Source organism: Acinonyx jubatus, chromosome E3, assembly GCF_027475565.1.
Source record: "Acinonyx jubatus isolate Ajub_Pintada_27869175 chromosome E3, VMU_Ajub_asm_v1.0, whole genome shotgun sequence".
NCBI classification, from domain to species: domain Eukaryota; kingdom Metazoa; phylum Chordata; class Mammalia; order Carnivora; family Felidae; genus Acinonyx; species Acinonyx jubatus.
The window spans coordinates 31,150,743-31,178,699 of NC_069398.1; the positions used below are offsets into that span (position 1 = coordinate 31,150,743).

Sequence of the window (27,957 nt, forward strand, 5' to 3'; positions counted from 1 at the left end):
CGCAACTCCTGCCCACCGCACCTGCTCAGGTCCTGGGGGCCGCGTCCGCCCGGCGGCGGAAGAGCCGGACCTGACCGGGAAGTCGGCCGCGGCGCACGCAGGACCACCGGCGGGGCGCCCACCCGGCTCCGGCTCCGGCTCCGGTCTCCGGAGGGGCGCAGCCAGGAGGAGGCAGAGATGGTGCGGCGACTGCGGAGCGTCCCGACCGAGGCTGGTCTCCAGGCAACCACAGGCCCCGCCCCGCCCTTAAAGGGACCGCCGGCCGAGAAGCCGCTGAGCCACAAGGCTCGGCCCCTCTGGTCCAGAAGTCCAGGTGGCAACCTGGAGCTGGACGCACCTGACGCAGGTTTTCCCAGCTCTGTTAATTGCCGCGTGGCCTCGCAGCGTTTATCTTCACCATAACACAGGAATCCAGGCGGCTTCCACTGCCGTAAACAAATTACTCCAAACTTAGTGGCTTAAAGCAACACGAGTTTATCATCTTGCGATTTTAAGTTAGGAGTCCAGCAGGACTGGTTCCTTCGGTGGCTCCAGAGGAGAATCTCTTTGTTTTTCCAGTTTCTCGACGCGGCCTTCCTACATCCTCGGTATCAGCTGAGAAAGGTTCTCCAGTTTTTAAGTCACGGGGTAGATTGGGCCCACCCGGCCAATCCAGGATCGTGCCCCGCTTCATGACCCTCCCCTCAACCACATCTTCAGAGCCCCTCTGGCCACTTGGGTCACGTATTTGAGGGCTCTCGGATTAGGACACAGCGGTGAGGGAAGGGGGGTGGCCTAAGACCCCCATTTGTAGAGTTCCTGCAACTATTAAATGAGATCCTGTAGGAGGGCACCACAGCATAGGCACTTAGGACAATAATTACTCGATTATTTCAATACGTCTAAGGAATTCTAAGTTTGCAAATAGCAGCTGAGTAGGGGGGGAGGCCACACTGGTCACTGTGCAGCCCACAGCCGTCTGGGTCCACAGGGGCTTGCTTTCGTCTCCGGCAGGACGAGATTCCACGAAAAGTTATCTGACAACAGGGCTTCTGCTCTCAGGACCAGTAACGGGAACATCTTGCGATTCCCACCCCAAAAAACCACATCACAGCATTAAAGTTACAGAAAAGTCAATCTTTTATTTCCCCTTGTCTACGAACGTTTGCCGGGGAACATTTAAAAATAGTGACCCCAGGCCCCACTTGGCCATCTTCCTCCAGCTGGGCAGAGAATCTCTCTTGGGTTTTTTTTGTTTTTTTTTTTTAATTTAATGTGCATTCGGGTGGACAACCCCGAACCCAAAAGGACCGTAATTTTATGAAATAAAGCCATTATGAATTTAATCATACTACGGGCTGAAAGTTGCTGACTAAGATACCTCAGGCCACAGCAGCAGAGGCCCAGGTGGCTTTCGAAGCGTTCTTCCTGTTTCTGTAAGACATGCTCCTCTTGCCTGTACGTGCGCACACACATTCTGGTGCGGGACAAAAGCCGGTGCGAGCACTGCTCCGCGTGGTTTGACAAGGTTTTCAAGATCGTTTCTAGTGGATCTGGTCATTTTCTTTTTTTTCAAACAGGTTTATTTGGCAACAAGCTGACTCGTTAAAACCCTGCTTTTGAAAAGGAAAAATCTGCAATAAAACGTACAATTCTAGAAAGCGAGAGATGTTGTCACTTTTGAGAAATGAAATCCAGGTTGGCAATGTGTCTCATGGTCGGCCTTCCGTGGGGACAGTTCCAGGGATGGTCCATCTCACCCATGTGGGTGATCAGTTTCTTCATCTCACTTGTGTTTAGGGCGGTTCCAATCATCACCTGAGTAGGAGACACAACGGTTCCAAGTTTTACAAAGGCTTTGGGTACAAGAGCACCTCTCCAGCAACATTTTTCTCTGGAACGAGGATGGACACGATGACTACTCAAAACAGCGGTCCCTCAAAAATCTTCCTCCGAGGAACCCTACCCGCTGATATCTCAGCCCCCCTCCGCTTTGTGAAATCCAGCCCTTCCGTGGCTCCTTTACGGCAACACACCTCTGTTACAGACACTGACCACACCTGTCCAGGATGCAACCAGTCTCAGCGGCCCTCCCGCCGCCCAGACCTGTCACCTTGGCAATCACAGGGCCTCTGAAGACCTCCCCGCTTTCCCCCTCCACCTGTTCTCCACTCAGCGGCCAGTGATTCCTTTCAAAAGCTGTCAGATCACATTGCCAGCGCTCGCTGCTCACCTGGGTAAAAGCCCACGTGCATCGGCGGATTTGGCCCCTCATTGGCCTTGTGCCTGCATCTGCTAGAGCGCATCCCTCCCTGCCCCTCTCCAGCACACCGGCACCCCCTTTCCTTTTTTAATTTTTTTAATGTTTCTGTTTTATTTTTGAGAGGACAGAGAGAGAGAGAGAGACAGGGCGAGCAGGGGAGGGGCAGAGAGAGAGGGAGACACAGAATCCGAAAAGCAGGCTCCAGGCTCTGAGCTGTCAGCACAGAGCCTGACGCGGGGCTCGAACCCACAAACTGTGAGATCATGACCTCAGCCGAAGGGGGACGCCTAACCGACTGACTGAGCCACAGGCAGCCAAGGCACCTGCCCCTTTCCTCTCGCACAGATGCACTACACAAGCACCTACCTTGGGACCTTGGTGCTGGCCATGCCCTCTGCCCAGGTCCTCCCTCCCCAGATACTGCCCGTCTCACTCGCCCTCCCTTCAGGCTCCTGTCCCTGCCTCCTCTTGATGAAACAGCACTCAGCTCATCTCTAGCTGAACTCTCCTGGAGGTGAGCGGGCCCCCCAGCAAGCACTGGAAATCAGCGCCCCTGAGAAACCAGGAGAGGTGGTGTGAGACGACAAACCTGAGACGTGTGTCACCTTCCTTCTTCCTTGTGCCACGCATAGCACCAGAGGCAGCGTGCGTGGGGTGCTCCACCTCACTGGGGCGGACAGACCCCAGACAAGTCAACAGAGAAACAGGTGTCACCCAGGGAGGGCGGGGGGATGGCACCCGGGAAAGCCCACTTCCGTGGGGGACCTGGGAGAGCCCAGGGCTGGAGGGAGCTGGGCGGGTGTGTGAAGGCGGCATGTGAGGCGGGCAAGTGCAAAGGGCTTCGGGTGGGAGGAAGGCTGGTGTGGCTGGGGACGTGGCACGTGGCCGTGTGGCAGGAGCCAAGCGAGCAGAAGGGGCTGAGGGGCTGGCAGGGCACGGGCCCACGGGGTGCGGCAGAGGATCACCCACAACGGTCAGCAGCTGTGCTGACGGGAGGACGAAGAGCCACAGTGCGGCGGCCCCGCCAGGGTGGGGAGGGCAGGGCAGCCTGTGGCTCCCCGAGTCTGTGTGGCACCTTAAGGCAGGACACTCTAAACCGCCTGGCCACCGGCCCAGGCCAGTCTGCCCTGCCTCTTGCTCACCGACCCCGGGGTGGGGGCACCAACACTGTCTTCATCAAAGAAATACCTGTGGCCGGAAGTCAGATCCTCCCCTCACCCCGCCCCGAACTTCATCCAATCCCCAGGCTGCACGGTGCCCCTGAACTTTGCTTCCCGACTGACATTTCCCCCCGAGCTCGGATTCATTAACCTGACCGTTTTCCAGACCCCTGCACTTACAGCCTCATGGGGCCTCAAATACCACACGTCCAAATCAGCTTTTATGCCTCCCACCCCCCCAACTGCGAGCAAGCTGCTGCTTCCCCTCCACCTTGTTCTGGAAGTTCGGGTGCCCCCACGACAGCCTGCGCCTCAGCCCTTCCAGCCCTCCGCACGAGCTCCCCGGTTCCCACCAGGATCGCAAGACCCCGTGTGGGTCCCGACGCTGCTCGGCTCACATCCGGGACCCCCTCCAGGACAGGCCGCCTCTGGCTTGGCTCACACGCTCCCCCCCGCCCCATCTGTGCACCTGCTGTTTCTTCTACTAGGAGAGCTCTTCCCCGAGGGGCTCCATGCCCCTTCCAGGCGTCAGCCCAGATGCGTCCTCCTCACATGGCCCTTCCCTGCCTCCCAATCTCAGCTGCTCGACCGGGAGCCGAGGCTACTCCCTGTCCCCATACGGTTTTAACTTCTTTTCTGGGCCTACTGGTATCAGAAGTTACTACTTTGACTTAAGTCTCTTCCTCCCCACGAAACCTTAAACTCCACAAAGAGGGGGGGACCTCATCTGCCTTGTCCCCTCTGTGTCCTGGGCGGCACCTGGGTGGAGCCTCTGATGAAGGAAGGGCATCCCAGCTGCTCCCAGGGGTCAGGTGATCCAGACGCACCTGCTTCGCTCTGACATCAGGCTGATGACCCACCACCGCCACCACCTCCAGGACAGGCTGAGCGGCGGCGGTGAAACGTCACAGCGATTACGGGTTAGAGGCCAGAGATAAGGCAGACTCGCCCAGCTCGCACATCACACTGGCAGAGTAGGATGTGGCCATATTACACATGATGACCCGTGGCAGTCTCGGCCACAGTCGACGGCACTGCCTGGTCAGCAGCTGGCCTGAGAACTCGTGCCACCACCGGCCCGAACAGACCCTCCGGGCCCTGGAAGAAGAGCGTTGTTGACTTACAGACTTTCGACAGGCTCTGGAGGCAAACATCTGTCTGACACGGGAAGGCCGACACATGACCCCAGGGCTGTCCCTGAGCATGAAGATCAGTTCATCGATGTCCTGAGGTCCGAAGGTCCAGTTTTTACTGGTTGGCAAGGAAATCAACTTCGCCCTTTCAGTGACTGGAGCTGGAAGAATAAAATTTGGAGAAGAGTCCACGATTCGAAAAGTACGTTTCATTTGATGCCTGTGTGTAACAAACACTGAAACACAGGGCAGAGGCAAAATCCTTTCTGGGGGAACCGTGTCCATCTCTGATAAAATATACTTATCTAGGGCACCTCAAAGACCGTTCCCGGCTCTGACAGGACAATCCCGTCATCGTCGTCACTCACCCCCTTCGTCGATAACAAAATCGAAGCCATTCTTTCTGAATATTTCCAGATTTTCTATTAGGATAGCTTCATTGACAGCAGTTAAGTGGAGAGTCTGGGGTCTGAAAAAACAGAGAAGAGATTCAAACCCAGTCTCGAAGTCAAACATTTAGCCGTAAAGCAGAAATGAAACAAAGCCAATACGTGCTTCTTTGAATTCCTTTCAAAAAGCCAGGTAAGCGACAACGCTTTGTTCAGCCGTGTGCCTTTCCTGTCACGTAACTGCCTGAGAATTTCCGTTAATTTTCTTCTTCTTTTTTTTTTTAAGTTCAAATGACCACCAAAGCAGCTGGCTTTTCCTCAGCCTGCCACCCCATCCCAGTGACCCCATGTTTCTCTCAATCCACTCCTTAAAGACAACAATACAACATAAAAACGCTATTTTTCCTTCCTGCGACACAGACCAGGTGAAAAGCTCGGCTGGGTCATCACAGGCATCGGAAAGCAGAACACAGAGCATCTGTTTTGCTATCCCGCCCCTTCCGAGCCTGCATCATTGACCGCGCCATCTGTCCACGTAGCAATCTGTCCACCGGTCCTCCTGGTTCAGCGAGTGCTTAATCAGTTGGAACTGATAAGGGCAGGAGAAAGGATGGGCATGGAGTAAGAGACCAGTGGGGAAGAAGGACACTAAACAGGCAGTCACACAAACTGTAATTACAAAGTACACTGCCAATCAGGAGGCAGAGGCGCCCAGCGCCGTAAGAGCCAGAGCAAGTGAGATGGGCCTGGAGATAGGAGTCAAGGATGGTGTCTCTGAGGAAGGGACCTCTGAGCTGAGAGCTGGGGTGAGCGCCCGTTATCAGCCAATGGATGGATGGGTGAGCACAGGGACAAGCATTCTAGGCAGGGACAAGTCTGTGCAAAGGCCCGAGGATGGCCCACTGATGTTCCCAGAGCCACGTACAAAAGATCTACTTCATTCTCCTTAATGACCAGGTAGGAATTCATCAGGTCTGTCAACGGCCTGAGAAGGAGATGGCCAGGTGGCTCAAGCATGGAGAACCAAGAGGAAGGACCTAGGGAGGGCCAGACCACGAAGGGCCTGGTAGGAAAGGAAGGACCTGTAGTCTTTATCCTTAGAGCATGGGCCACCTGGGACCCCAAGTGATCTGTGACTACCTGGGGCAACCTGAAATGTCACAAGCAAGACCCTATTTATGCAAAATGGCTAAAAAGAAAAGACCTCTGTGAAAGAGGCAGGAAGAATCCAGTATGAGAAAGTAGCTTATTAAATGTCTTTACACTGGGCACCTGCGTGGCTCAGTCAGTCAAGTGTCCGACTTCAGCTCAGGTCATGAATTCACAGTTCATGAGGTTGAGCCCCACCTCGGGCTCTGTGCCGGCAGCTCGGAGCCTGGAGCCTGGAGCCTGCTTCGGATTCTGTGTCTCCCTCTCTCTCTGCCCTTCCCCACTCACGTTCTGTCTCTCTCTCTCTCTCAAAAATAAACAAACGTTAAAAAAACTAAAAAATAAATGTCTTTTCCATTACCATTAATACCTACTGAAAGTAAGTGAATTCAACCATTCCATAGGAAATGGACTACTCCGTAAACTCGGTGCTTTCTCCCAGCTGAGTGACTGTTTGTTTGTGCCAGGATTTACTCCTACTGGGATATCAGTGTATTTCTCTATGTCGCTGAACTTCCCAAATGAAAATCCATGACCTCTTCCTATCACTTGGCTTAAGAAAAGACTTCTGGTCTGCATGATACACCATCCCACCACCTTGTAAAGCGGTCAGCCTAAAACAGGAGTTGGCAAAGGAGAGACAAATACCAAGCTCTGTGGTGACTAATCACTGAACTTGATCTATGCTAGCTGAGGACAGACACACAGGCAGCGCCACCCTTCTGCACAGCTAAATTCTATGTGCTATAAACAGACACGTTACGTACTATAAACTGGCCTTCGTCAGATTTTCTGGCCAACCGGAAGAGGTAAAGGGCTTGATAAATAAAGAACATTAGCTGTGTGAACTTGGGAAAGTCACCTAACCTCTGTGTCCGGGAGCCTCCATTTTATCACCTGTGAAGTGCTGATGGTAACAGCCGCCACTTTGTAGGTTGGGGAAGACTAAATGAATTAACGCGTGTCAATGGTTAACGCGTGTCAATGGTTTCAACAGTGCCTGGCACAGAGTAAGGACTCAAGAGATGGCAGTTACGACTGCTGTGTGACAAGCAAAAAAATCGGCCACAGGGACGCTTGTGGCTAAAAAAGAGACACACACACACACACACACGTACGTATACGCTCTCGGGTCTTACGCTTTAGGGGTGCAAGAACACGGAAGATTCTGAACACCAGAAAGAACTTACGCGATAAGCCTTTGACCCTGGAGGGCCGTGTGCTGCTGGAGCATCTCAAAGTTGTACTTCTCATCCGTGGCATGCTGGTCCACTATGAAGATATCTGCATTGAGTTTGGTGATTATAAATCCCAAGTTAAACTGACCAATGATCTCCATGTCTGCAAACATCGTTTTACTGCATGTGGAAAATGTTCGTTATGAGACATCGTGATTTTTAAAAGATTACTTTTCTGATTATAAAAGAGACTGTAACAGGAAAATGAACAATACAGAAACATAAACTAGAGAAAGTCCCTAATAATCCCGCTTTTAAAGGTAACATTAGTTATTCATTCGTTCATCCAGCTCCCCAGAGATGGCATCAGTAACTACTGTTCATTTGGTGTGTATGTTCCCCGACCTTTGTTTACATATTAAAAACAAAACAAAAAAAACCGGGCGTGCCTGGGTGGCTGGGTCACTTAAGCGTCCAACTCTTGATTTCGGCACAGGTCATGATCTCAGGGTTCGTGAGTTCAAGACTCACATCGGGCTCTGCTCTGACATTGTGGGGCCCGCTTTGGCATTCTGGGTCTCCCTCCCTCTGCCCCTCTCCCGCTTGCTCTCTATCTCTCTCTCATAATAAATATTAAAAAAAAACAAAAAAACCCAAAAATGGAATCATAATTCTTCAGGCCGTTCTACGCCCCTCCCTTAACAAGGCATCTTCAGTGCTTTTTCAGACCCATTCATGTAGATCTGCTTCATTCTTTCTAGTGGCCGTACGGGAGCTCACTGCGAGCACGTACCATAACCTGTCCGACAAATCCTCTACTGAACGACTTTCGGGTGTTTTCATTTTGAGTAACGCAAACGACGCTGCAGCAAACGTTCATGGACAGAAATCCACTCTATTCTGGGGGTATTTCTGTACGATAAATCCCTAGATTTGTTAAGTGTGTAAAAGTGCCTTTTCACTAATCCTGGGTATCAATCCTTCTAACATTTGCCAAGCTCACGGACAGGTCCTTTGGTGGGTGGCTTCAAAATCCAATTCCATTCATGACTACGTGCGTCAGTGCAGACAAGACAGATACCGCCACAGATCTTCACGTGAAAAAACGACATTGCCATTCTGTACCCCACACAACCAAATTTTGTGAAAATGGGTTTTCATGAGGATCCGCCCTGTGGTGCTCAGACGGGACTCGAGCTGAGACCTGAGACGGTTCTTTCTTTCTGCGAGTGCTCCAGAGCAGCGAGGAAGATCCCTTCCACACCACAGCACCCACCTGGGCTCCCGTGGGACTTGCTTTGCTTGGAGCTCTGCCACAGTCAACCGCGGGTGATGGTGTGACAGCGACACCTCCGTGTGCCATGGATTACTAAGCTCCCATTTCCTGTTGGCAAGGAGCTCACACTGAGCTCAAGTCCAAGGTCAGGACCAAACGAATCCCCAAACCCTGTCTGTGAGGATGCATCTCCTGGGACCATTCCCTGGTAGTAATTTCGTGTCAGAGTCCAATCAAGACACAAAAACCACACCAGCGATTTGAACAGAGGAAATTCATAACCAGGTATGGTAAACTAGTAGAAGGTAATTAACTAGTTAGCTAAGAAACACAGGGGTAGCAAACAGAGTGAGCAATGCTGGGCCTCCTGCTGGCAGCTGCCTTGTAGGAGGAAAAGACCAAGGTAGCCAAAAGGAAGGAGAGGCCGGGCTCCGGTGCTTTCTCGCGGCGTCCCTCTACCGCCCCCTACTGACAAAGTCTAGAAGTGCACCAGCAGAGATGCTCACATGGTCCAGCCTCAGAGATTGCAAAGTAAGGAGCCTACAGTGGATTCCAACTGAGACGCAACACACCTGTAAGCAGCACCAACACCAAGTCCCTGGCTCTGGTTCCCCAGATAGAGTCCCCGTGGGAAGAACTTGCACTGGCCTGAAGACACAGGCATTCTGTCTCTGCAGGTGTATCTCCCACCGTAAACTTAAAAAGTAGCATCAGGCTCAAACAATGAAGAAGAAACAAAACTACGACTTGCTCTCTTTGGTTATAACTCAAAATAGAAACACAAAAGCTGGTAAATGCTACCACAGTATTTCAATTACTGTCTCATCTTCCGCTCCGGACATGTCTTGGGAAAATCATTGGCAGGACAGCTCAGAACAAAAGGCCTTTCAGCAGCCGTGCACCGAAGGCCAGATGCCAATGCCAGGCCCACTGTAGATCAGCATTTCTCATACCTGGCAAAAACAGAGATTCCTGGGCTCCACACCCACGATCTACCGCATCTACTGAAATAGAATCTCCAGAGGCTGACCACGGGTTCCGCTTTCTGAACAAGCATCCTAAGCGGTTCTTTTGTGTTCCCCAAATTCAAGAACTACCATAACATGGGATCGATGAATATTTGTTGAATTAAAATCACTGCTTTTAAAAATTACAGTTGATTTCACTCACTGAGAAGGCTAAAAGCATCCAGGGTCAGACGCCTGGGGGGCTCAGTCGGTTGAGCGTCCGACTACTGATCAGCTCAGGTCATGATCTGACAGTCTGTGAGATCGAGCCCCGAGTCAGACTCTGTGCTGAGCCTGGAGCCTGCTTGGAATTCTATCTCTTTCTCTCTTTCTGCCCCCTCCCCACCCTCCGTTCATGTGTGCACTCTCTCTCTCTCTCAAAAAAAAAAAAAAAAAAAAAAAAAGAACCCAAAGAGAAAGCATAATTACTTTGCCTTTTGGGCACCTTACAGGTCTTTCTCCATCAAGCACGTGTTCCATGATCGTGCATGTAAGCCAGGAGCCCAGCTCTTCACTGTGTCCCTGAGCGTTCACAGGCCCTAGACCCCACCCAAAGATGTTCACCCCCCCTTAATCACACACAATTTAAAGGAACTATTTCCTATGGTGCCTGAGTGGCTCAGTCAGTTAAGCATCCAACTAGTGATTTTCGATTCAGGTCATGATCTTCAGGCCCCGCAACAGGCTCCACACCATCAGTGCTTGGGACTCTCTTTCTCTCTCTGCTCCTCCCCTGCTTGTGCTCTCTTTCTCTGTCTCTCAAAATAAGTAAACTTTTGGAAAAAATAAATAAATGAACTATTTCCTAAAAACCCTTCCCAATGTTAGGCACCATGAATATCAAGGGAATTATCTAATGTAACGCTTGCTGTTGAAGAACTGATTATCAAAATCAGGCAAAGCCTGTGCAGTCCAAACCAAAAGTGCCATAAAATTTCAACGTAATTACTGGTGCTCTGTGTATAGGACACAGCACATTTCAGTATCTACTGAGACAAAACATATACAATGCTTTAAAAAGATCAAAGTTAAGGGGCGCCTGGGTGGCTCAGTCGGTTGAGCCTCGACTTCGGCTCAGGTCAGGATCTCGCAAACTGTGAGTTCGAGCCCTGTGTCAGGCTCTGTGCTGACAGCTCAGAGCCTGGAGCCTGTTTCAGATTCTGTGTCTCCCTCTCTCTGTCCCTTCCCCGCTCATGCTCTGTCTCTGTCTCTCAAAAATGAATAAACATTAAAAAAATTAAAAAAAAAAAATCAAAGTTAAATATTTCAAGAGAAGTCATCGTTTTTAGAAGTTACAATGTTGTACGTGATTACTGTCAAGAAAGTGGTGGTGACCAGTGTTTTCTGTTATCAGTATTAACAGTTTTCTTGAAACTGACTCTCTTTTTTCCTTAACCTTACCCTACACAATCTTCTGGAAATCGCAAGTTTGATAATAAATTATAATTTTTCCTAATATGCATTAAAATGAATCATGGGAGGGGTCCCTAGGTGGCTCAGTCAGTTAAGCGTCCAACTTCAGCTCAGGTCACTATCTCACGGTTCGTGGGTTTGAGCCCCATGTCGGGCTCTGCGCTGACAGCTCAGAGCCTGGAGCCTGCTTCAGATTCTGTGTCCCCCTCTCTGGCCCTCCCCTGCTCGTACTCTGTGTCTCTCTCTCTCAAAAATAAATAAACGTTAAAAAAAATTTTTTTTAATGAATCATGGGAAATAGTAATGTCCACTAAAACCTCCATGGATTCAGTGCAGGGAGGAGTCACTGTGAAACCTTGGGGAAGAGGAATGAGATCGGGGTTGAGGAGGCCCTGATTAATTTGAACTAAATGGACAGGATGTGCTAAGAAAATCTAAGGAAACAATTCTTGAAAGGTTTCACCGAGAAAGACCTCTTTAAAGAAAGTTAATTTGATGCATATGAGGGGCAATGAAAACGTAGCGAGTGGAAACAGCATCACCAAGGATGCACCGGTAGGGCTAATGAGCAATCCGGTGAGTGGAAACAGACTCCCAAATTAGAATCTTCGAGGAGCACAGAGAAGGCAGAGAGAAAGGGGGGCCGGGAGAGGGGGAGACAGAAGCTTGGGAAAGTGTGACATCAGGAGATGTCACGTCTGTGGTGCAGAGAAGGCCCCCAGGGAGGACCATCCTGACAGGCCCTGGAGCAAAACCAGGGCCTGGAAGGACCAGCCTCGTCCCCTCCGGCAGCTCATCCTATGAAAGAACGTTACCTTATCTCCTTTCTCAGTTCATCTTCGGCGGCTTGGTTTTCTCCGGGGCAGATCTTTGCCCTGAACTTCCTGTAATTCTGTTCGCCTTCTTGTGGCCTTTCTTGGTGACGTAACTGCTTTATTCGTGCCGCTAAAGACCGCATGGAAAAGGCCAGGGGCACTACTTTCTTACTGATTTTAACAGCCACGTCGACCTGAGACGCTGATGTGTTCTGCGCAATCACCAACCCTTGGGGGACGTCAGGATTCAAAGGAATGCCGTCTTTTTTGAAACGCCGTGTGCTTGGGGAGGATGCATCTACGGGCGGAGGCGAGACCCTATGTTGACGTCCACCGTCCTCGTGATTGGAACCGCGCTCCGTGTCTGCAGGGCGACGGTCAAGTTCAGGCAACTTCTCAGAAGCTTCCGCGTTTCCCTGTGAAAACCTGTCCTCAGGGGAGTTTGCTGCACAGACACCACCGGACCGACCGCCCGTTGCTGGGGTGCCGGGCCCTTCCTGCGGGCCGGCCGAAGTGCGGCTGTGCCCCGAGTCCTGCCCCGTCTCTGCTCCGTCCCTGCGGTCACAGGGGCCCCCGCGCAAACGCATCGCCTCCCCGCCAGGGCCGGACGAGCCTGTGCCCGAGGCGCACTTCTGGAAACACGGGGAGTCTGGAGCTCCAGAACACTGGACGTGTCTCTTCTGTCTCGGAGAAATCCGTCTCGGTTCGGTGGTGTTCGGGCCCTGAGACTTGGTCTCTGTCGTGTGCCGAAGAGAAAAGGTGTCTCTCAGTCTGGAAATGGTCACTGCCCTCTTTGCTTCTCCTCCGGTCCTTAACGAAGCGGGATCATCCTGTTTTTCTAGCATGGGCTTCTCCATTTCTGCCGAATGCTTTTTTATTAAGTTACCTGAGTAGATAGGAGCAGAGGAGAGTATCAGGGGCTGCACTGAAGTGGAGAAAGAGGGTATTTCTGGGGGCACCTGGCGGGCTCAGTCAGTTAGGCGGCCGACTTCGGCTCAGGGCATGATCTCGTGGTTCATGAGTTCGAGCCCCGCGTCGGGCTCTGTGCTGACGGCTCAGAGCCTGGAGCCTGCTTTGGATTCTGTGTCTCCCTCTCTCTCTCTGCCCCTCCCTCACTCGTGCTTTTTCTCTCTCTCTCTCTCTCTCAAAAATAAACAACCGTTAAAAAATTTTTTTTTTAAAAAGAGGATACGTTTTACAAAAGTCGGGATCCAGAGATGGCTAACAGAACATACAACAATGGTTAATCGTAAGGGACATACAAATTGAAACCACACTTTAACGTTACTGTACCATCACCAGAATGGGCAAAAATTTAACAATCGACAAAAGTTCTCAAAGATGAGGCTTAAAAGGAAGGTGTAAATACTGTTGGTGGTAGTGAAATCGGTACAGTCACTTTGCGAAACCTTCTGGGAGTAGCTCCTAAATCTAAACACGACGCATCTGCAGGTGGAGGCCTGTGGCCTGGCACTGCGCTCCTGGCACACCCACACCCGCCAGAGCCACAGACAGGGGTGTCCACGGCCGCCGCTCTGGCCATAACAACCCAACCGTCCACAAAGAAATCATGCCGTTAAGAACTACAACGGAGGGGCGCCCGGGTGGCTCAGTCGGTTGAGCGTCCGACTTCGGCCCAGGTCATGATCTCATGGTCCGTGAGTTCGAGCCCCGCGTCGGGCTCTGTGCTGACGGCTCAGAGCCTGGAGCCTGTTTCGGATTCTGTGTCTCCCTCTTTCTCTGACCCTCCCCTGTTCACGCTCGCTCTCTCTCTGTCTCAAAAATAAAAATTAAAAAATTAAAAAAAAAGAGCTACAACGGAATGCCACACAGCAACGAGAACGAATGAATGAGTTGCCATGTGACATGGACAGACCCCACAAGGTAATGAGAGAAAGAAGATGCAAAAAAGCAGAAATTAAAAGCAGATAAAATGAATCTGTGGTGTCAGAAGTGAGGAAGATGGTTACCACGGGGGGTCGGCGCAAGCAGAAGGGGTAGCAGGGTGGTTCTACGGTGCCATCTCTTGACCTCAGGGCTGATACACTCGTGTTTGTTTGTTTTCAATACAACGGACGAAAGGGGCATCGGTTCAACTGGGCTTCGAGAGGCACCGGTATTTTGAGCAGTTTCTCCTTAGAGGGTAGCGTCTGGCGAAGCGTGTCTGTGAGTGGCCCCCTCCACAGAGATGTATATACAGCGGAGCAGCCTCCACTCCATCCCCACGCATATCCACATCCACGCCACCCCACGCCGAGGACGGCCAGGGCTCACGGGCGCCCACCACGTCCAAAGCGAAGCTCTGCCACTCTACTGCCCGGATTTCTGCGCTCCTGTTCCACTCCACCCCTCGGGAGCTTTGCCTCCACCTTATGCCCTGATTATCAAAACCAGAGCCTGCTTGCTCTCTTCCAAATCGACCTCTCCCCGCCCCTGGGGTGTAAGGAATGTTAGGACAGAGCGGCTCAGGATCCCTGCCAACAACCCCCCCCTCACCCCCACCCCCTCCCCCACCCCCTTGCCAAGCCCCTTCCAGCTCCTCCTCGCACCCTCAGCTCACAAAGTCATCCCACAACCTCTCCTCTCACTGGGAGCCACACCCGTCTGTCACCTTAGCCTTCTGCCACACTCTAGTTTCAGCTTCCTCAGCAGCTCTGGTCTTCCCCCCTCGGAAGACGCACTGATGGGCGCCCACCACCTCTGCACATACAGACATGGAGATCAGGGCAGGCTGGCCGACAGAAGAGAGTGTGCACCCCAAGGAGATGTGGTCATGGGGGGCGGGGGTAATGGCCAACTCTTCCCTCTGCCAAAGAAGGCGGCTGGAGCTCAACACTGGGCCCCCTCCCAGAAGTCCAGCTGCTCTTGGTTTGGATAAAAAAGAAGAAAACCACTTAAATATCTGATCACGTAGGGCCAGGCAATGAAATAATGACTGTACCTATCACTACTACACATCCTGAATCAGCTTTGTGGCGACGCTCATTCCCATACGCCACTCAGCGAAGAAGGCACAGGGGTGACGGGTGGGAAAATGGCAGCGCGAGGGCCCCCAGAAATTCCCCACTCCGTAAAGAAATGAGAAAAATGGGCAAAAATGGTCAGAATCGACTTTTCTCAGAACTCTGGAAATTAACAAAAGGTTTGCAGCCATCAAGAGTGTTTATTAAAGGAAAACGGTTGAGTCCTGGTAAGAACACATCCCCGGATGTGCCAAATGTGCCTTCCATTTCTCTTGTTACCCAATTTCCTTACATCTGCAGCTCTACACTGCCTAGTGTGACACATCCTCTCAGAGATTTTGGGGGCGCCTGGGCGGCTCAGTCGTTTGAGTGTCCGAATCTTGAATTCAGCTCGGGTCACGATCTCACGGTTCATGAGATGGAGCCCCACACTGGGCTTCATGCTATCAGTGCAGACCCTGCCTGAGATTCTCTCTTCTAAATAAAAATTAAATAAAAAATTTAAAAAAATTTTTTTTAATTTAAAAAAATTAAAAAAAAAAAGGATACTGAGTTTCAGAAGCTGTCCATACACCTGTGTATTTTCTTACCTTCAATACCCAACAACGGCTGCTGACTGACATTAAGTTTGTTGAGATCACCATCAAACATTCCTATCAAAGATGTTTTTAAAACTGCCAACAAAAGCTTCTCCTCTTGCAGTAAAATTTGCCTTTTATCGGGAGTAACATTGACGTCAACACATTCTAAGGCCAAAAAAAAAAGACACTTATGTTTAAAACCACCTTTAACAGAAATTTCCCCATCTATTTTATTCTCTTGTGCTTACCAAAAACACTACAGTGTCCAGACTAATATTCATAAACTGTAAAATCAGCACTTTCAGAGAAACAAGGAAAAGATGAACCGTTTATTAAATGGATAGAATATGCAAGTATCTGAACAGTTAATTTGCAAAAATAAAGAAAGAGCAAATAAACACATGAAAACATAGGATAGAAGACCGCACACCAAAATAAGATCCTTCTAGTATCGCCCACTGAGTTTGGTTAAAAATGACACTACCCAATACACGGCTCTAGATGTGTAAATGAGTACAGCCCGATCCTAGTCATGGACACACTAATTCTAGTACCAGGAATGTATCTTAAAGAAATTACCAATGATATAGGTAACAATTTAATATAAGGATAGTATTTAAATTTCTAAAAACTGAAGACAGCTAAATTAAGGCTAAGAATTTAAAAAGTTTAAGATACATCTGTACCTTGGAATATAATGAGTACAGATGTTAAAATCATGTTTCTGAATAATTCTTAGGACATGGAAAAAAAAAACCATTTATGTCAAAGGATAAAGAGCTTGATACGAACTTCCCAAAGTTATTTTCTCCCTTTTATAAACGATATGAGTAGGGATATATATATATAGCATTACGTATTTTAAGGCGTGCACATATTTCTAAGTACCTAGGAAAAAATCCTAGATAACAATAAAGCAGAATTTTCCCAATCAGAAGAAAAATAGCATTATTTTTAAAATCGGGGGAACATTTGGTTTGCTTTCTCCCTTAGGTGCCATGAAAAAGTCCTATTTTTCTAATAATAGCATTAACCTGGTCTCAAGCAGAAAGCAAGAAAGCCTGTATAAAAAATAAAAGTCTATACAATATAATTAAAAGTCTGTAAACAAAAAATACACTGCCATTAACTGTTGCCACAAAAATCCTTTCTGGTCATATCATGGCTTTATGATTTCATTTTTTTCTTTTAGGGGTAAGTTACCAATGTGACGAAAAGCTCAGTGGAACTTACCTGAATCAACAGAAATGTTAAGAACAACAAATGGATACTGATGGCGATTATACATATGATAGACCTCGTTCACAAGTCTGGAAACCTACGTACAAAACAAAAGTTAAAAAAGAACAAACATTCCTGTGTGTCCCCCAACACGCTGCTCTAATCAGCCACTACACGGCTGTATCTTAACAGATTGACTGAGGTAGAGCGGGGCCTGCAATAAACTACATGTATTTAAAGTATACAGTTTGAGGGGTGCCTGGGTGGCTCAGTCGGTTAAGCATCCGACTTCCGCCCAGGTCACGATCTCAGAGTTGGTGAGTTCAAGCCCCGCATCAGGCTCACTGCTATCAGCATGAAGCTGGCTTCAGATCCTCTCTCTCCCTCTTTCTCTGCCCCTCCCTGACTTGCATGCACACGCTGTCTCCCTCTCTCTCTCAAAAATAAATAAACACTTAAAAAAATGTTTAAAAAATAAACTATACAGTTTGACAAGTTTACAATCAAGATCAGTAAGATTATAATCAAGATAATCAATATATCTATCCATTGCCCAAAAAAAGTTTCCTCATGCCCCTCAAAGGGATATTTTTAGTCATCAATCCCTAAACCTGAATCTTTTTCCAATCCAAAGTTGCTTTTGAAGACATGTCAAAAGATGTAGGTGCAGCCTATTTATTTATCTGTTTATTATGTTATTTTAACTTCAGTGCCAACATGCTGCAGGTGCAATTTAAATGCTCATTAAACACACTCCAACGTACAGAGAAATGTATTTATGTGATTCTGTAATAATTGTTAAAAGTGTTGGAGATAAACTATAAAACTGCACCATGCACAATACTGAACCATATCCAACAGACAGAAGTCACTTTCAAGTGCCACAAGAAAACAGAATCTATGACCGAGGTACAATATTGCTGAAAATGCAAAATCAAAACCGAAACACTAAAACCCTATCAAGATGACCAGTCTAGGGGCGCCTGGGTGGCTTAGTCAGTTGAGCGTCTGTCTGACTCTTGATTTTGGCTCAGGTCATGATCCCAGAGACGCGGGATTGAGCCTCGCATCAGGCTCTGTGCTGACAAGGGCTGAGCCTGCTGGGATTCTCTCTCTCTCCACCCCCTCCGTCGCTCCCCTGTTTGTGTTCTCTCAGTTTCTCTCAAAAAAGACAAAAAACAAAAAACAACCATTAAAAAAAAAAAAAAAATACCTTTGCCGGGTCACAAGGCCGCCGATTGATAAAGAAAAACTGTCTGTCTGTTGAGCTTCTTCCAACACCATGAGCACAGTGAGAAATGAAACCAGAGATGCTGTACAATGTTCACACAGTAAGGACAGGATTCCAGAATGGAAACAGTAACGTGTCAGAGGGCACATTCATAAAGTAAAAACAAAATAAAATATAACACCTGGTTACACACTGATAAGTATTAACATTTCAGTTGATGCGTGTCCGTGTTCCACTCTGATAAATCATAAAAAGGACACAGACCTTCTGGCATGTTCTACAGCTCCTACGGTCAATGAATCCACCACAGGAAATGCAGTGGGTTCAAAACAGATTTGCTTCAGCTCTTCTCTCACTTGCCCTATTAAATTCTTGGCCTCTATGCAAGGAAGGAGTCTCACCCAAAACTCACATTCTAGAATCTTCAAGCTGTCCCCACCACCTGCCCAGGGAGCTCAACTACTTGTATTCAGGATTTCTGCGTGCACTCCCTGCCCTTTTAGAATGTGTTCTCCTTGGGGCGCCTGGGTGGCTCGGTGGGTTAAGCGTCTCTTGATTTCAGCTCAGGTCAAGAGCTCGTGGTTAGTGGGTTCAAGCCCTGCATCGGGCTCTGCACTGAGTGCGGAGCCTGCTTGGGATTCAATGTCTCCCTCTCTCTCTCTCTCTCTCTCTCTGCCCCTTCCCCCATTCACTTTCTTGGTCTCTCTAAATAAACTTCAAAAAAAGTTTTAAAGTAAAAAAAGACAAGACAAGACAATCTGTTCTCCATCAGCAAACTCCTATCTCCTAAGGTATTGTTAAAGAGCTTCCTCAGGGCACCCGGTGGCTCAGTCAGTTGAGCACCCAACTCTTGATTTAGGCTCCAGTCACGATCCCAGGGTTGTGGGATGGAGCCCCGACTCAGGCTCTGCGCTGGGGCGCTGCGCTCTCTCCCTCAGCCCCTCACCCCAACGCACTCACTCTCTCTTTCTCTCTAAAATAAAAAAAATTACAGTGCTCCCTCTGCCTGTGATCTACCGGGGTATGTGCACTCTGCACTCTGTAAGAATGGTGTGCACGCAAAAGAAATGAATCTCTGCATGTGAGCCAGGGGCAAGTAGACAGTGAGCAGGCGTGGGCCATCACAAGGCCAATCCCAAGTAGGGGCAATGCCAATTTTTCTTACCCTGAGAGTAGTGACAGTGGACAAGATACTGGGTAAGGCATGAATGAAAGGAAACACTATTCCGCTCTGTCAAATCCCCATAAGGCAAAACATATATGTAAATTAAAAATTACTTTAATTTGTCACTAAGCAGTTTCCTTACTACAAAGGTTTCAATAGGAAATCAATAGGAAACCAAAGAATTCAATAGGAAATCCCCTCAAGTGCACCAGGGACCCAGGATATTGAACGAATTAAGTAACGGACCCCTTTATAAAAATTCTCTTTCTCAGCAATAATAATGCCTATAACTTTACAACGAATACAAAAACTATAAACCTTAAAATCACGATCTTTAAAAACAAAAGCCTCCAGGGGCACCTGGGTGGCTCAGTCGGTTGGCTGAGTGTCTGACTCTTGATTTCAGCTCAGGTCGTGATCCTCATGGGTTCATGAGTTCGAGCCCTGCTTCAGACTTCGCGCTGACAGCACAGAGCCTGCTGGGGATTCCCTCTCTCTCTCTCTCTCTCTCTCTCTGCCCCTCCCCTGCTTGTGCTATCTTTCTCTCAAAACAAATACATACATACATACATACCCAGACAAAATGTTTGATTGTAATTTTCCCAGCAGCAATCTACTCACCGAAACAGAGTCTGCAAAGCATCACCGTGGCTCAGCCCGTACTCTTCACACACAGAGTCACTAGGGGGCAGTTGAACAAAAGGAATGAGGCTTTGCAGCTAAAAGAGACAAGACTCACAGTTAATTCCTAACAAAATTAGGATGAACCTAATTTCAGAAAGGAAGGGTTTTGTGTGTTTGCTTTTCCTGGTCAGGCCACTCAGGGTAAGAGCACAAGGAATCTCGGTGGCTGATTCTGGCAGCTCTCATAACTGAAATTTTGATTTTTTTATCAGAAGGATGGACCACTTGAGCGCATACTTATCCATAATCAATACATTGCCCACAACACCCTTTTTCAGATGCAGAGTAAAAGGAGGGTTTTATTCTCTGGAAGAATAAAATAAAAAAATCTTTCAGCTCTCAGCATTAACTCTTGTGGTAAGTACCTAATTAAGAAATCAATTATTGGGGGCTCCTGGCTGGCTCAGTCGACAGAGCAGTCGACTCTTGATCTCAGCGTTTTAAGTTCGAGTCCCACGTTGGGGATAAAGCTTACTTAAAAATAAAAATCTTTAGGGGTGCCTGGGTGGTTCAGTCAGTTAAGCGTCCCTCTTGATTTCAGCTTAGGTCATGATCTCCTGGTCGTGGGATCGAGCCCCAAGTCAGGCTCAGTGCTGAGTGTAGAGCCTGCTTAAGAGTCTCTTTCTCTCTACCTCTGCTCTCCGCCCCCCATCTGTCTCTCTCTCTTTAAAAAAAATAAAAAATGAAATAAAATAAAAATCCTAAAAAACAAAATCAATTATTGGATTTCCTTCTCTCGTCTTTGGAAAGGACAAGGGAAACCTGCCATAATTACTAGAGGAATAAAATGTTTTTTAAATAACTGGCCACCACTACCTGTTTCTGCCCAAACACAGATCCAATATTCTCCTTTATGCTGGAGCTTCCGCTTGTGCAAACCACAGGCTGGCGTTTTCCTTGTCCAACCTGATTGCTGCAACTTACACGGATGCCTGCTGCAATGATACAGTATGCTTGCAAGACCTGGACCATTCTGGCATACTCCTGTTTAAAAAACACAAATACGAGACTCGACGTTACTTTAATCCTACAAAAACTACATGGTTCAAGTTAAAACATCCAACTCAAGGTTCTCATATCGGCGCACAAAGAAGAAAAACTGTTCCTGACAGAAGGAGCTGTGAATACCTTTATGCATGTATACCTTTGTATTCAACGTATACCCTCACACGTAGTATAAGAGAGAGCTCAAGAGGCTTAGGTTCCTAACCACACTTCTCTTGTGTCCACGATGTCCACGCCCACTGCTATAAAAATCAAAAAGTGCATTCCACTGGACCTGGTAATCCTTCCTTTATAAATTTATCCTTGTAGAATGACTGGCACAAATAATCAAAGATATATTACAAAAATGTTCACTGAAACAGTCTGTAATTGTGAAAAAAAGTTTATTTAAAAGTTATTTCATCAGACAGTGAGTCAATTAGGTCAAACTGTTTTTTCTCTCATTAAAAAATGTTTTTATGTTTATTTTTTGAGAGAGAGAGAGAAAGAGAGGGAGAGAAAGAAAGAAAGAGAAAGAGAGAGAGAGAGAGAGAGAGAGAGAGAGAGAGAGAGAAAATCCCAATCAGGCTCCACACCATCAGTGCAGAGCCCAATGCAGGGCTTGAACTCACAGACTGTGAGATCATGACCTGAGCTGAAACCAAGAGTCAGACGTTTAACTGACTAAGCCACCCAGGTGCCCCTGTAATTGTGAAAAATTAAAAAGAAAAAATTAAAAAGCTACCATCAACAAGGAGTTAATAAATTATGGTATATCCATATAATGGCAGAATGATAGAGAATAAAGTAACGAGTCAGCCAAAAAAAATACACGGTCAAAAAAGATACCTACGACATACTATAGAAATGGTCAAGTTATAGAACCGTAACGTATAATGTGATCCTAATTGTTAAGAAAAAAAATAAAACGTATGCATTAAAAAAATAAATAAATAAAAACCTTTACAAAAGAAAATCAAAGATCGGACTTTATTCTCCATTCTATGGAATAAAGGTTCCACCTGTATATCAGTCTAAAGGATATACACCAAACTCTGGGAGGCAGACAGACACAATCTCAACTTTCTTTTTTTTTTTTTTTTTTAATTTTTTTTTTAACGTTTATTTATTTTTGAGACAGAGAGAGACAAGAGCATGAACAGGGGAGGGGCAGAGAGAGAGGGAGACACAGAATCTGAAACAGGCTCCAGGCTCTGAGCGGTCAGCACAGAGCCCGACGCGGGGCTCGAACTCACGGACCACGAAATCATGACCTGAGCTGAAGTCAGGCGCTTAGCCGACTGAGCCACCCAGGCGCCCCTCAATCTCAACTTTCTACTACATATACTCCTGTATTACTTACATCTTTATATTCTGTATTGTTTCATTTCATTATATTAATTTATCTTGCATTTTTTTTCTCAAGATTTGTAAATACATGAAATTAAAAGGAGCCTGGAAACACATATATCACACTATTAACAAGGGTCTTTTCCAGCAAGTATAAGTTCTTTATTCCTATAGTTTTTGAGGCACTGATTTTTTTTACCATGAGATATAAAAAATGAATAATAATTTTTTTCTATACAAAAAAATTTTAATTTTTTTTGGTTTTTAAAATTTTTTTAATGTTCATTTATTTTCGAGAGAGAAAGAGAGCATGAGCGGGGTAGGGGCAGTGAGAGAGGGAGACACAGAACCGAAGCAGGCTCCAGGCTCTGAGCTGTCAGCACAGAACCTGATGTGGGGCTCGAACTCATGAACTGAGAGATCATGACCTGAGCCAAAGTCAGATGTTTAAACAACTGAACCACCCAGGCACCTCAAAATTTTTAATTTTTAAATAAAAATGAAAAAATGGTTTTATCCACAGTAAATATACATTCTTGTAAAATTTGCACTATAACTTGTGCAAATTGCTGTACAAGACAGTGTTTAGCTGCATCCATTTAAATAACTTTTTGATTATAAAAAGATAGATACACAAAAGAGAAAAGTGCAAGGAAGACAGCAAAAAGCACCTGTGATCGCACATGCATCAATAACCACTGGTAACAATCACATGTCTTCCCTTCCAGCCTTCTTCCTATGCATATTTCGGCTAACTGCTTTGCTTTTACAAAACTATATGATTACATGTATATACGCAGACACACATAAATACACGTCTGCACAGTTTAGAACTGCTTTCTTTTTGATGTTCATTTATTTTTGAAAGAGAGAGCGAGAGAGCAAGCAAGTGGGGGAGCGGCAGAGAGAGGCAGACACACAGAACCCGCAGTAGGCTCCAGGCTCTGAGCTGTCGGCACAGAGCCCGACGCGGGGCTCAAACTTATGGGCCTTGAATTTATGGACTGTGAGATCATGACCTGAGCCGAAGTCGGACGTCTAACCCATTGAACCACCCAGGCGCCCCTAGAACTGCTTTTTAAGCACAATTGATATATTTATTTCATTTCCATTCAAATTCATAAAAGTTGTAACACTTCATTTTTCAGGAAACCAAGAAAAACATCTTATTAAAAACTACAGACAGAATGAAAAAGGTTACTTCTTAAAGAATTCATTCCCATGTTAGAACACCTAATAAATATGATTTAATGACTTTTTTTTTTTTCTTCCAAGAAAAAAAGAGAGGATACATCAACCTCAAGCTCAGTCTTCGGTCAGGAAAAGACAAACTAAGCACGCCCCAAAAAACTCAGGGAAGAGAATCATCTGAAGAGTTAATTTCAGTGCACATTAGTGTGGTAGATCTCTCACTACATGTGTATCAATGCTCTCAGAGGCTGGAGTTCTGGATTTACTGTACATTTTTCTTTTTTTAATGTTCATCTATCTTTGAGAGAAAGAGAAAGAGAGCGCGAACAAGGGAGGGGCAGAGAGAGAGGGAGACACAGAATCCAAAGCAGGCTCCAGGCTCCAAGCTGTCAGCACAGAGCTTGACTTGGGGCTCGAACTCATGAACCGCGAGAGTGTGACCTGAGCCCAAGTCAGACACTTAACCGACTGAGCCACCCAGATGCCCCTAACGTACCTTTTTAATATTCCTTTGAAACTCCTTATGGCGCACAGGGAGTGTATAAAATAGCTGCTGCACACTGACCGTTGTCCCTCTAGGTCGTGGGTGGGGGGTTTTCTGGACGATTTTCCCATTGTGATCAAACACAAGCCGAGTCCCGACCTTCGCGGATGCGTGGCAGGTAGAAATAGTCACATCGCTGTGAGAGAGAGCAGGTGCGACACGGTCAGACACTGACAGGCGCTGGACATCACATGCTCATTGTCCCACTTCTGTTCTCTAAAACCTCTCCTGAAAAAATGCTGATCCCTCTGAGATAATCGAGAAAGTTTATATGGGTGAGGGGTCATCATAGAATCTAAATCTTGGCGCCTAATAGTAAGACAGAGAGGTCTATAAATGCTTTGTTTTGATGAAAGCTTTGATACTTGTTTTTATGGTTAAACAGCAAAATAAAAGATCTCACAGCTTACATATTAACAAATAAAGATTTATTTCTCAGTTTTATTCCTACTGGTTTAACAAAACTTTTAACAAGGATCCAAAAAATATTATAGTTCCAAAGTGTAAGTAATTATTCATAAAAACCTAGACTCTGTTATATATGATAAGTATTTCGGTTAAATTTTTTCCTAAACACTGAAATAAATCAAAACCAACACATCTGTAACTTATTATCTACGTGCCATTTTAAAATTGAGAAGTTACTGCTTTAACAAGGGTAATAATTCTTTTACAATACTATTTCATTTCATTGCTTACATTTCGGAAGTATTACCACTTAGATTGGCAGTAAGATAAAACAGAATGTGGAAGTTTGAAGTTGAGACACTCAGGATGGAGAAGTATAAACAACAATGATTCTAACCCCACGTTTTCAGGTTCAGAGAGATTTTCGTAAGGGGTCAAGTTAGTGGATAAAAATATTGTTATCACCTCAGTGCACAAAGTGAACTCAGAGCTTCCCCCCGAAAGCCAAAAGTTTCAACCTGAGTTAGGTCACCAAAGTCTTGAATCTTAGAAGTGTGATGTTTCAGAGCTGAAAGAGAGGTACACAGTAAGACCAAAAATATTTCAAGGGATATATACCCCTGAATAAATACCACACCTACCAAAGCAACTGGTTTTAAAAAGCTGTTTTTGTGTTTCCTAAGACAGTGTTACTCAAAGTTTGGAAACATTTTGCTCAAATATTTAAAAATAGGACTAGAGGCACCTGGGTGCCTGTCCGTTAAGCATCAAACTCCAGCTCAGGTCATGATCTCACATCTCATGAGTTCGAGCCCTGCGTCGGGCTCTGTGCTGACAGCTCGGAGCCAGGAGCCTGCTTTGATTCTGTGTCTCCCTCTCTCTCTCTGCCCCTCCCCACTCGTACTCTGTCTCTCTCTCAAAACATAAGTAGAACACTAAAAAAAAAAAAAAGAAAGAAAAAGAAAAAAAGATTAGAAAAACTCCACTTACTTAAGCCTTCAAAGTTTTCTTCTTCTACCCCGCATCCATTGTCTGAAACCTCAATGAGATCCACCCCATAGTCTTTGAGCCTTAGATCTAAAAAGTTTAACAAATTAATTTATTTGATCCATGTAAAAAAGCCTTTATACTCACATTACTTATAACTTATGTAACACAAATTAGAATCATAATTACACTTACTTAAATGTACTACTGTCATTTTGTGTATTTCATTTTCTTTAAAAGGACTTCTTGGCAATTTACTAACCCAGATAAAATAGTTTTCTCTTTTCTCTCTTTCCTTCCTTTCTACCTTTCTTTCAAAAGGATAATTTCAAGAGTCATTACGGAAAAAAGGCTCTGCAATCAGACTTCCTGGAATCACATTTTCCTAGCTCTATGACCTCAAAGTAAATTCCCGTGCCTTCATTTTCTGTTCTATAAAATGAATATAGTAGTGATAATAATTCCTATCTCATACGGTTATTCGGCAGATTAGAAACAGCTGTGTGGCACTAGTAAGAACACAATAAAAGTTAACTGCTTTTATTATTACTACCTACCTAGGCACATAAAAGACGCTAAATTTAAGTTTAAAACATAGTAATTTCTCAGTATATCAACATCTGGTTGTCCTATTACAATCACAAATGTTTCCTGAATAATACAGTATAAACTGGTTATTTCCTGTGGCTTAAAACTCTTCTAAACTTACCAATATTAGTGGCACCGGCATCCACACTATTTTCTACCAACTCCTTCACAGCAGTACTTAGACTCAGTACTACTTGTCCAGAACAAATCTGATGGACTGACCTCCGATCGATAGGCTTGATGGCCTTAGCAAGTTCTGTACTAAAGACACCAGTTACAAGAAACAAAGCAAATATGCATTTATGTGTTTTCATCCTGGCTTTAACTGCGGGAAATGATTCACCTCCGTTAATAGTCAATGTATCTAACATGTTCATTTATTATATTAACATATCCCTTGAGCATATTCTTAAATATAAACGTTGTTCTACGATCCTTACACATTTGTCAAAAAATCTGAATAGATACTTCAAATGTAATGGGTATTTAGAAATTTATTATACTAGGATCTACACGGAGGAGACACATGTACCCTTAAACCTACAGGTCAATAATCTTTGGCAACAATGGGATCTTCTTCCGAAAAGTGAAAGCAACATTTCTCACACGATTTGAAAAACCACAAGTATGGTGGGAAATACACAGCGTTTATGTTAAAATCAAAACCATCTTAGAAACTGGGTACTGGTTCTATTACTGCTCCCAAAGAAGCCTTTGAATCTCCACTCCCAATCCAGGCTGCTGGATGCTGCCGTAGCAAAGACTCCCCCAAAGTCCTTGCTATACCTGCTTTAAGAGTTTCCCAACCAATCTGTTTCCACTTTCTCCCTACTCCAATCCACCTTCCATGAAACCATCAGTTTAAAAATCATTAATCTGGCCAAATAATTTCTCTGCTGAAAAATCTACTACTGTTGGGGCACCTGGCTGGCTCAGTCGGAGGTGCATGGGACTTCTGATCTTGTGGTCCTGGGTTCAAGTCCCACCTTGGGCATACAGATTGCTAAAAAAAATACATAAACTTTAGGAAAAAATTTTTTTGAAAAATCTACTAGCGTCCCACTGTCTCCAATATTAAGTTTAAAATCTCGTCCTAACTGGACCCCAGTCTACTTTTCTCTCATTCTCTCCAATCCTCTCCCTTCACCAACTCCCTTACATTCTAGTAATAGCAAACTGTTTCCTGAATATCACAAGCTGTTTTAGACACACATACAAATCTTTTGGTCTAGACTGCTCCCCTCTTCCTCCTCTGCCTGGCAAACTCCTGTCATCCCAAGAACGTATTCCTTATGTTCGTTGATTTAGCAATTTCTTGTAAGCAGTTTAATTGATAATGTGGATGTAACAGAACCCAGAAGCCTCCATGGGAGAGAAATCTTTGGGTCTTCTCCCACAGCATCTAACACACAGCAGACCTTCGATAAACTCTTATAAGATAAAGGGAACAAACATCTTTACTCTTCATTCTACCTTGAAAAAAATTTCGCTCAGGTTTCTCTTAAATGTGGAAACTGCAGATGACAATATAAAATGGAAAGAAGTATCTCTTAAACTTATTTATTTGGCTAACAAGTCCACTTCTGATACTTATTTTAAGGACTGGGGATGAAACATTTAAACACAGACCGCGAATCTGGGTTCAGGAAGCTGACACTGAATTCAACAGTGCTAGCTGAAGATTCGCCGCTCTGAACTGCATGCAGTTTACTAACCAGCAATGACATACTCGAAGAGATACAAAAGTTCTGCATTTTCAAAAACGGTGCGGCTATGCAAATTAGCATTTGCCTTGAAGCCTCCCCAAAATAACCTCAATTTTCAAAAAAAGGAAAGAAAGAAACCAGGCAGAGAAAAAATGAATTCAGTCTCCAGGCACTTCGTGCTCCGGCTTCCAGTCCATGGACGTGTGGCGGCGTCCGAGCAGAGTCTGCACGGAGCCGACCGGATGCTCCCGCCGAGCCCAAAGGGCAGCAGGTAGGGGGGCTCGCTCCGGGGCCTCCGCGCCGGCTCGCCCAACGCTGCGTCCTCCTTCCATTCCATTCCAGGAATCTGGAACGCCGTGGACCTCAGGGAGAGCGACCGCGAGGGGACACTGCAAGCACCTCTCACCTTGGCCCTTCGGCTAGCTCCATGGATCCAGAATGTGACCCACCTCCGGGACTCGGGACAGTTCCCGCCGTCGCCGCTCCCACGGAGGCTCGGCCTCCCGGCTGCCCATTGGTCGCTTCCGACACTGTGCCCCGCCCCTTCCGGATGGGGCAGCCGACGATTCCCACACCTCCTTCCTGCTGATTG

General features: G+C 46.4%; 2 protein-coding genes across 4 annotated transcripts in view; both read right to left on the minus strand.

Annotated features, from left to right (window-relative positions):
- Positions 1–175, minus strand: part of LOC106981222 (radial spoke head 10 homolog B-like) — a 63,079-nt gene extending 62,904 nt beyond the window's left edge. The window contains exon 1 of the mRNA XM_053213599.1: positions 22–175. The gene's annotated coding sequence lies outside the window, so the exon portion shown is untranslated. The remainder of the gene's footprint in view (positions 1–21) is intronic.
- PMS2 (PMS1 homolog 2, mismatch repair system component) lies at positions 22–27,939 on the minus strand. 3 transcript variants are annotated; one of them, XM_015080797.3, is made up of 15 exons: positions 27,772–27,939; positions 25,781–25,920; positions 25,075–25,161; positions 24,550–24,652; positions 23,629–23,812; positions 20,424–20,591; positions 19,545–19,642; positions 17,741–17,840; positions 16,540–16,624; positions 15,316–15,471; positions 11,763–12,648; positions 7,264–7,431; positions 4,904–5,004; positions 4,527–4,696; positions 22–1,797 (listed from the first exon to the last, which is right to left on the minus strand). In XM_015080797.3, the coding sequence occupies exons 1-15, from the start codon at positions 27,792–27,794 to the stop codon at positions 1,654–1,656; spliced, it is 2,613 nt and encodes an 870-aa protein (XP_014936283.3). In that variant the 5' UTR covers positions 27,795–27,939; the 3' UTR covers positions 22–1,653. The 3 variants fall into 3 exon arrangements, with proteins under 3 accessions (XP_014936283.3, XP_026898045.2, XP_026898046.2); XM_027042244.2 differs by lacking the exon at positions 27,772–27,939 and having other exon boundaries at positions 25,781–27,222; XM_027042245.2 differs by lacking the exons at positions 7,264–7,431; positions 27,772–27,939 and having other exon boundaries at positions 25,781–27,222.
- Between the last annotated feature and the right edge of the window lie 18 nt (positions 27,940–27,957).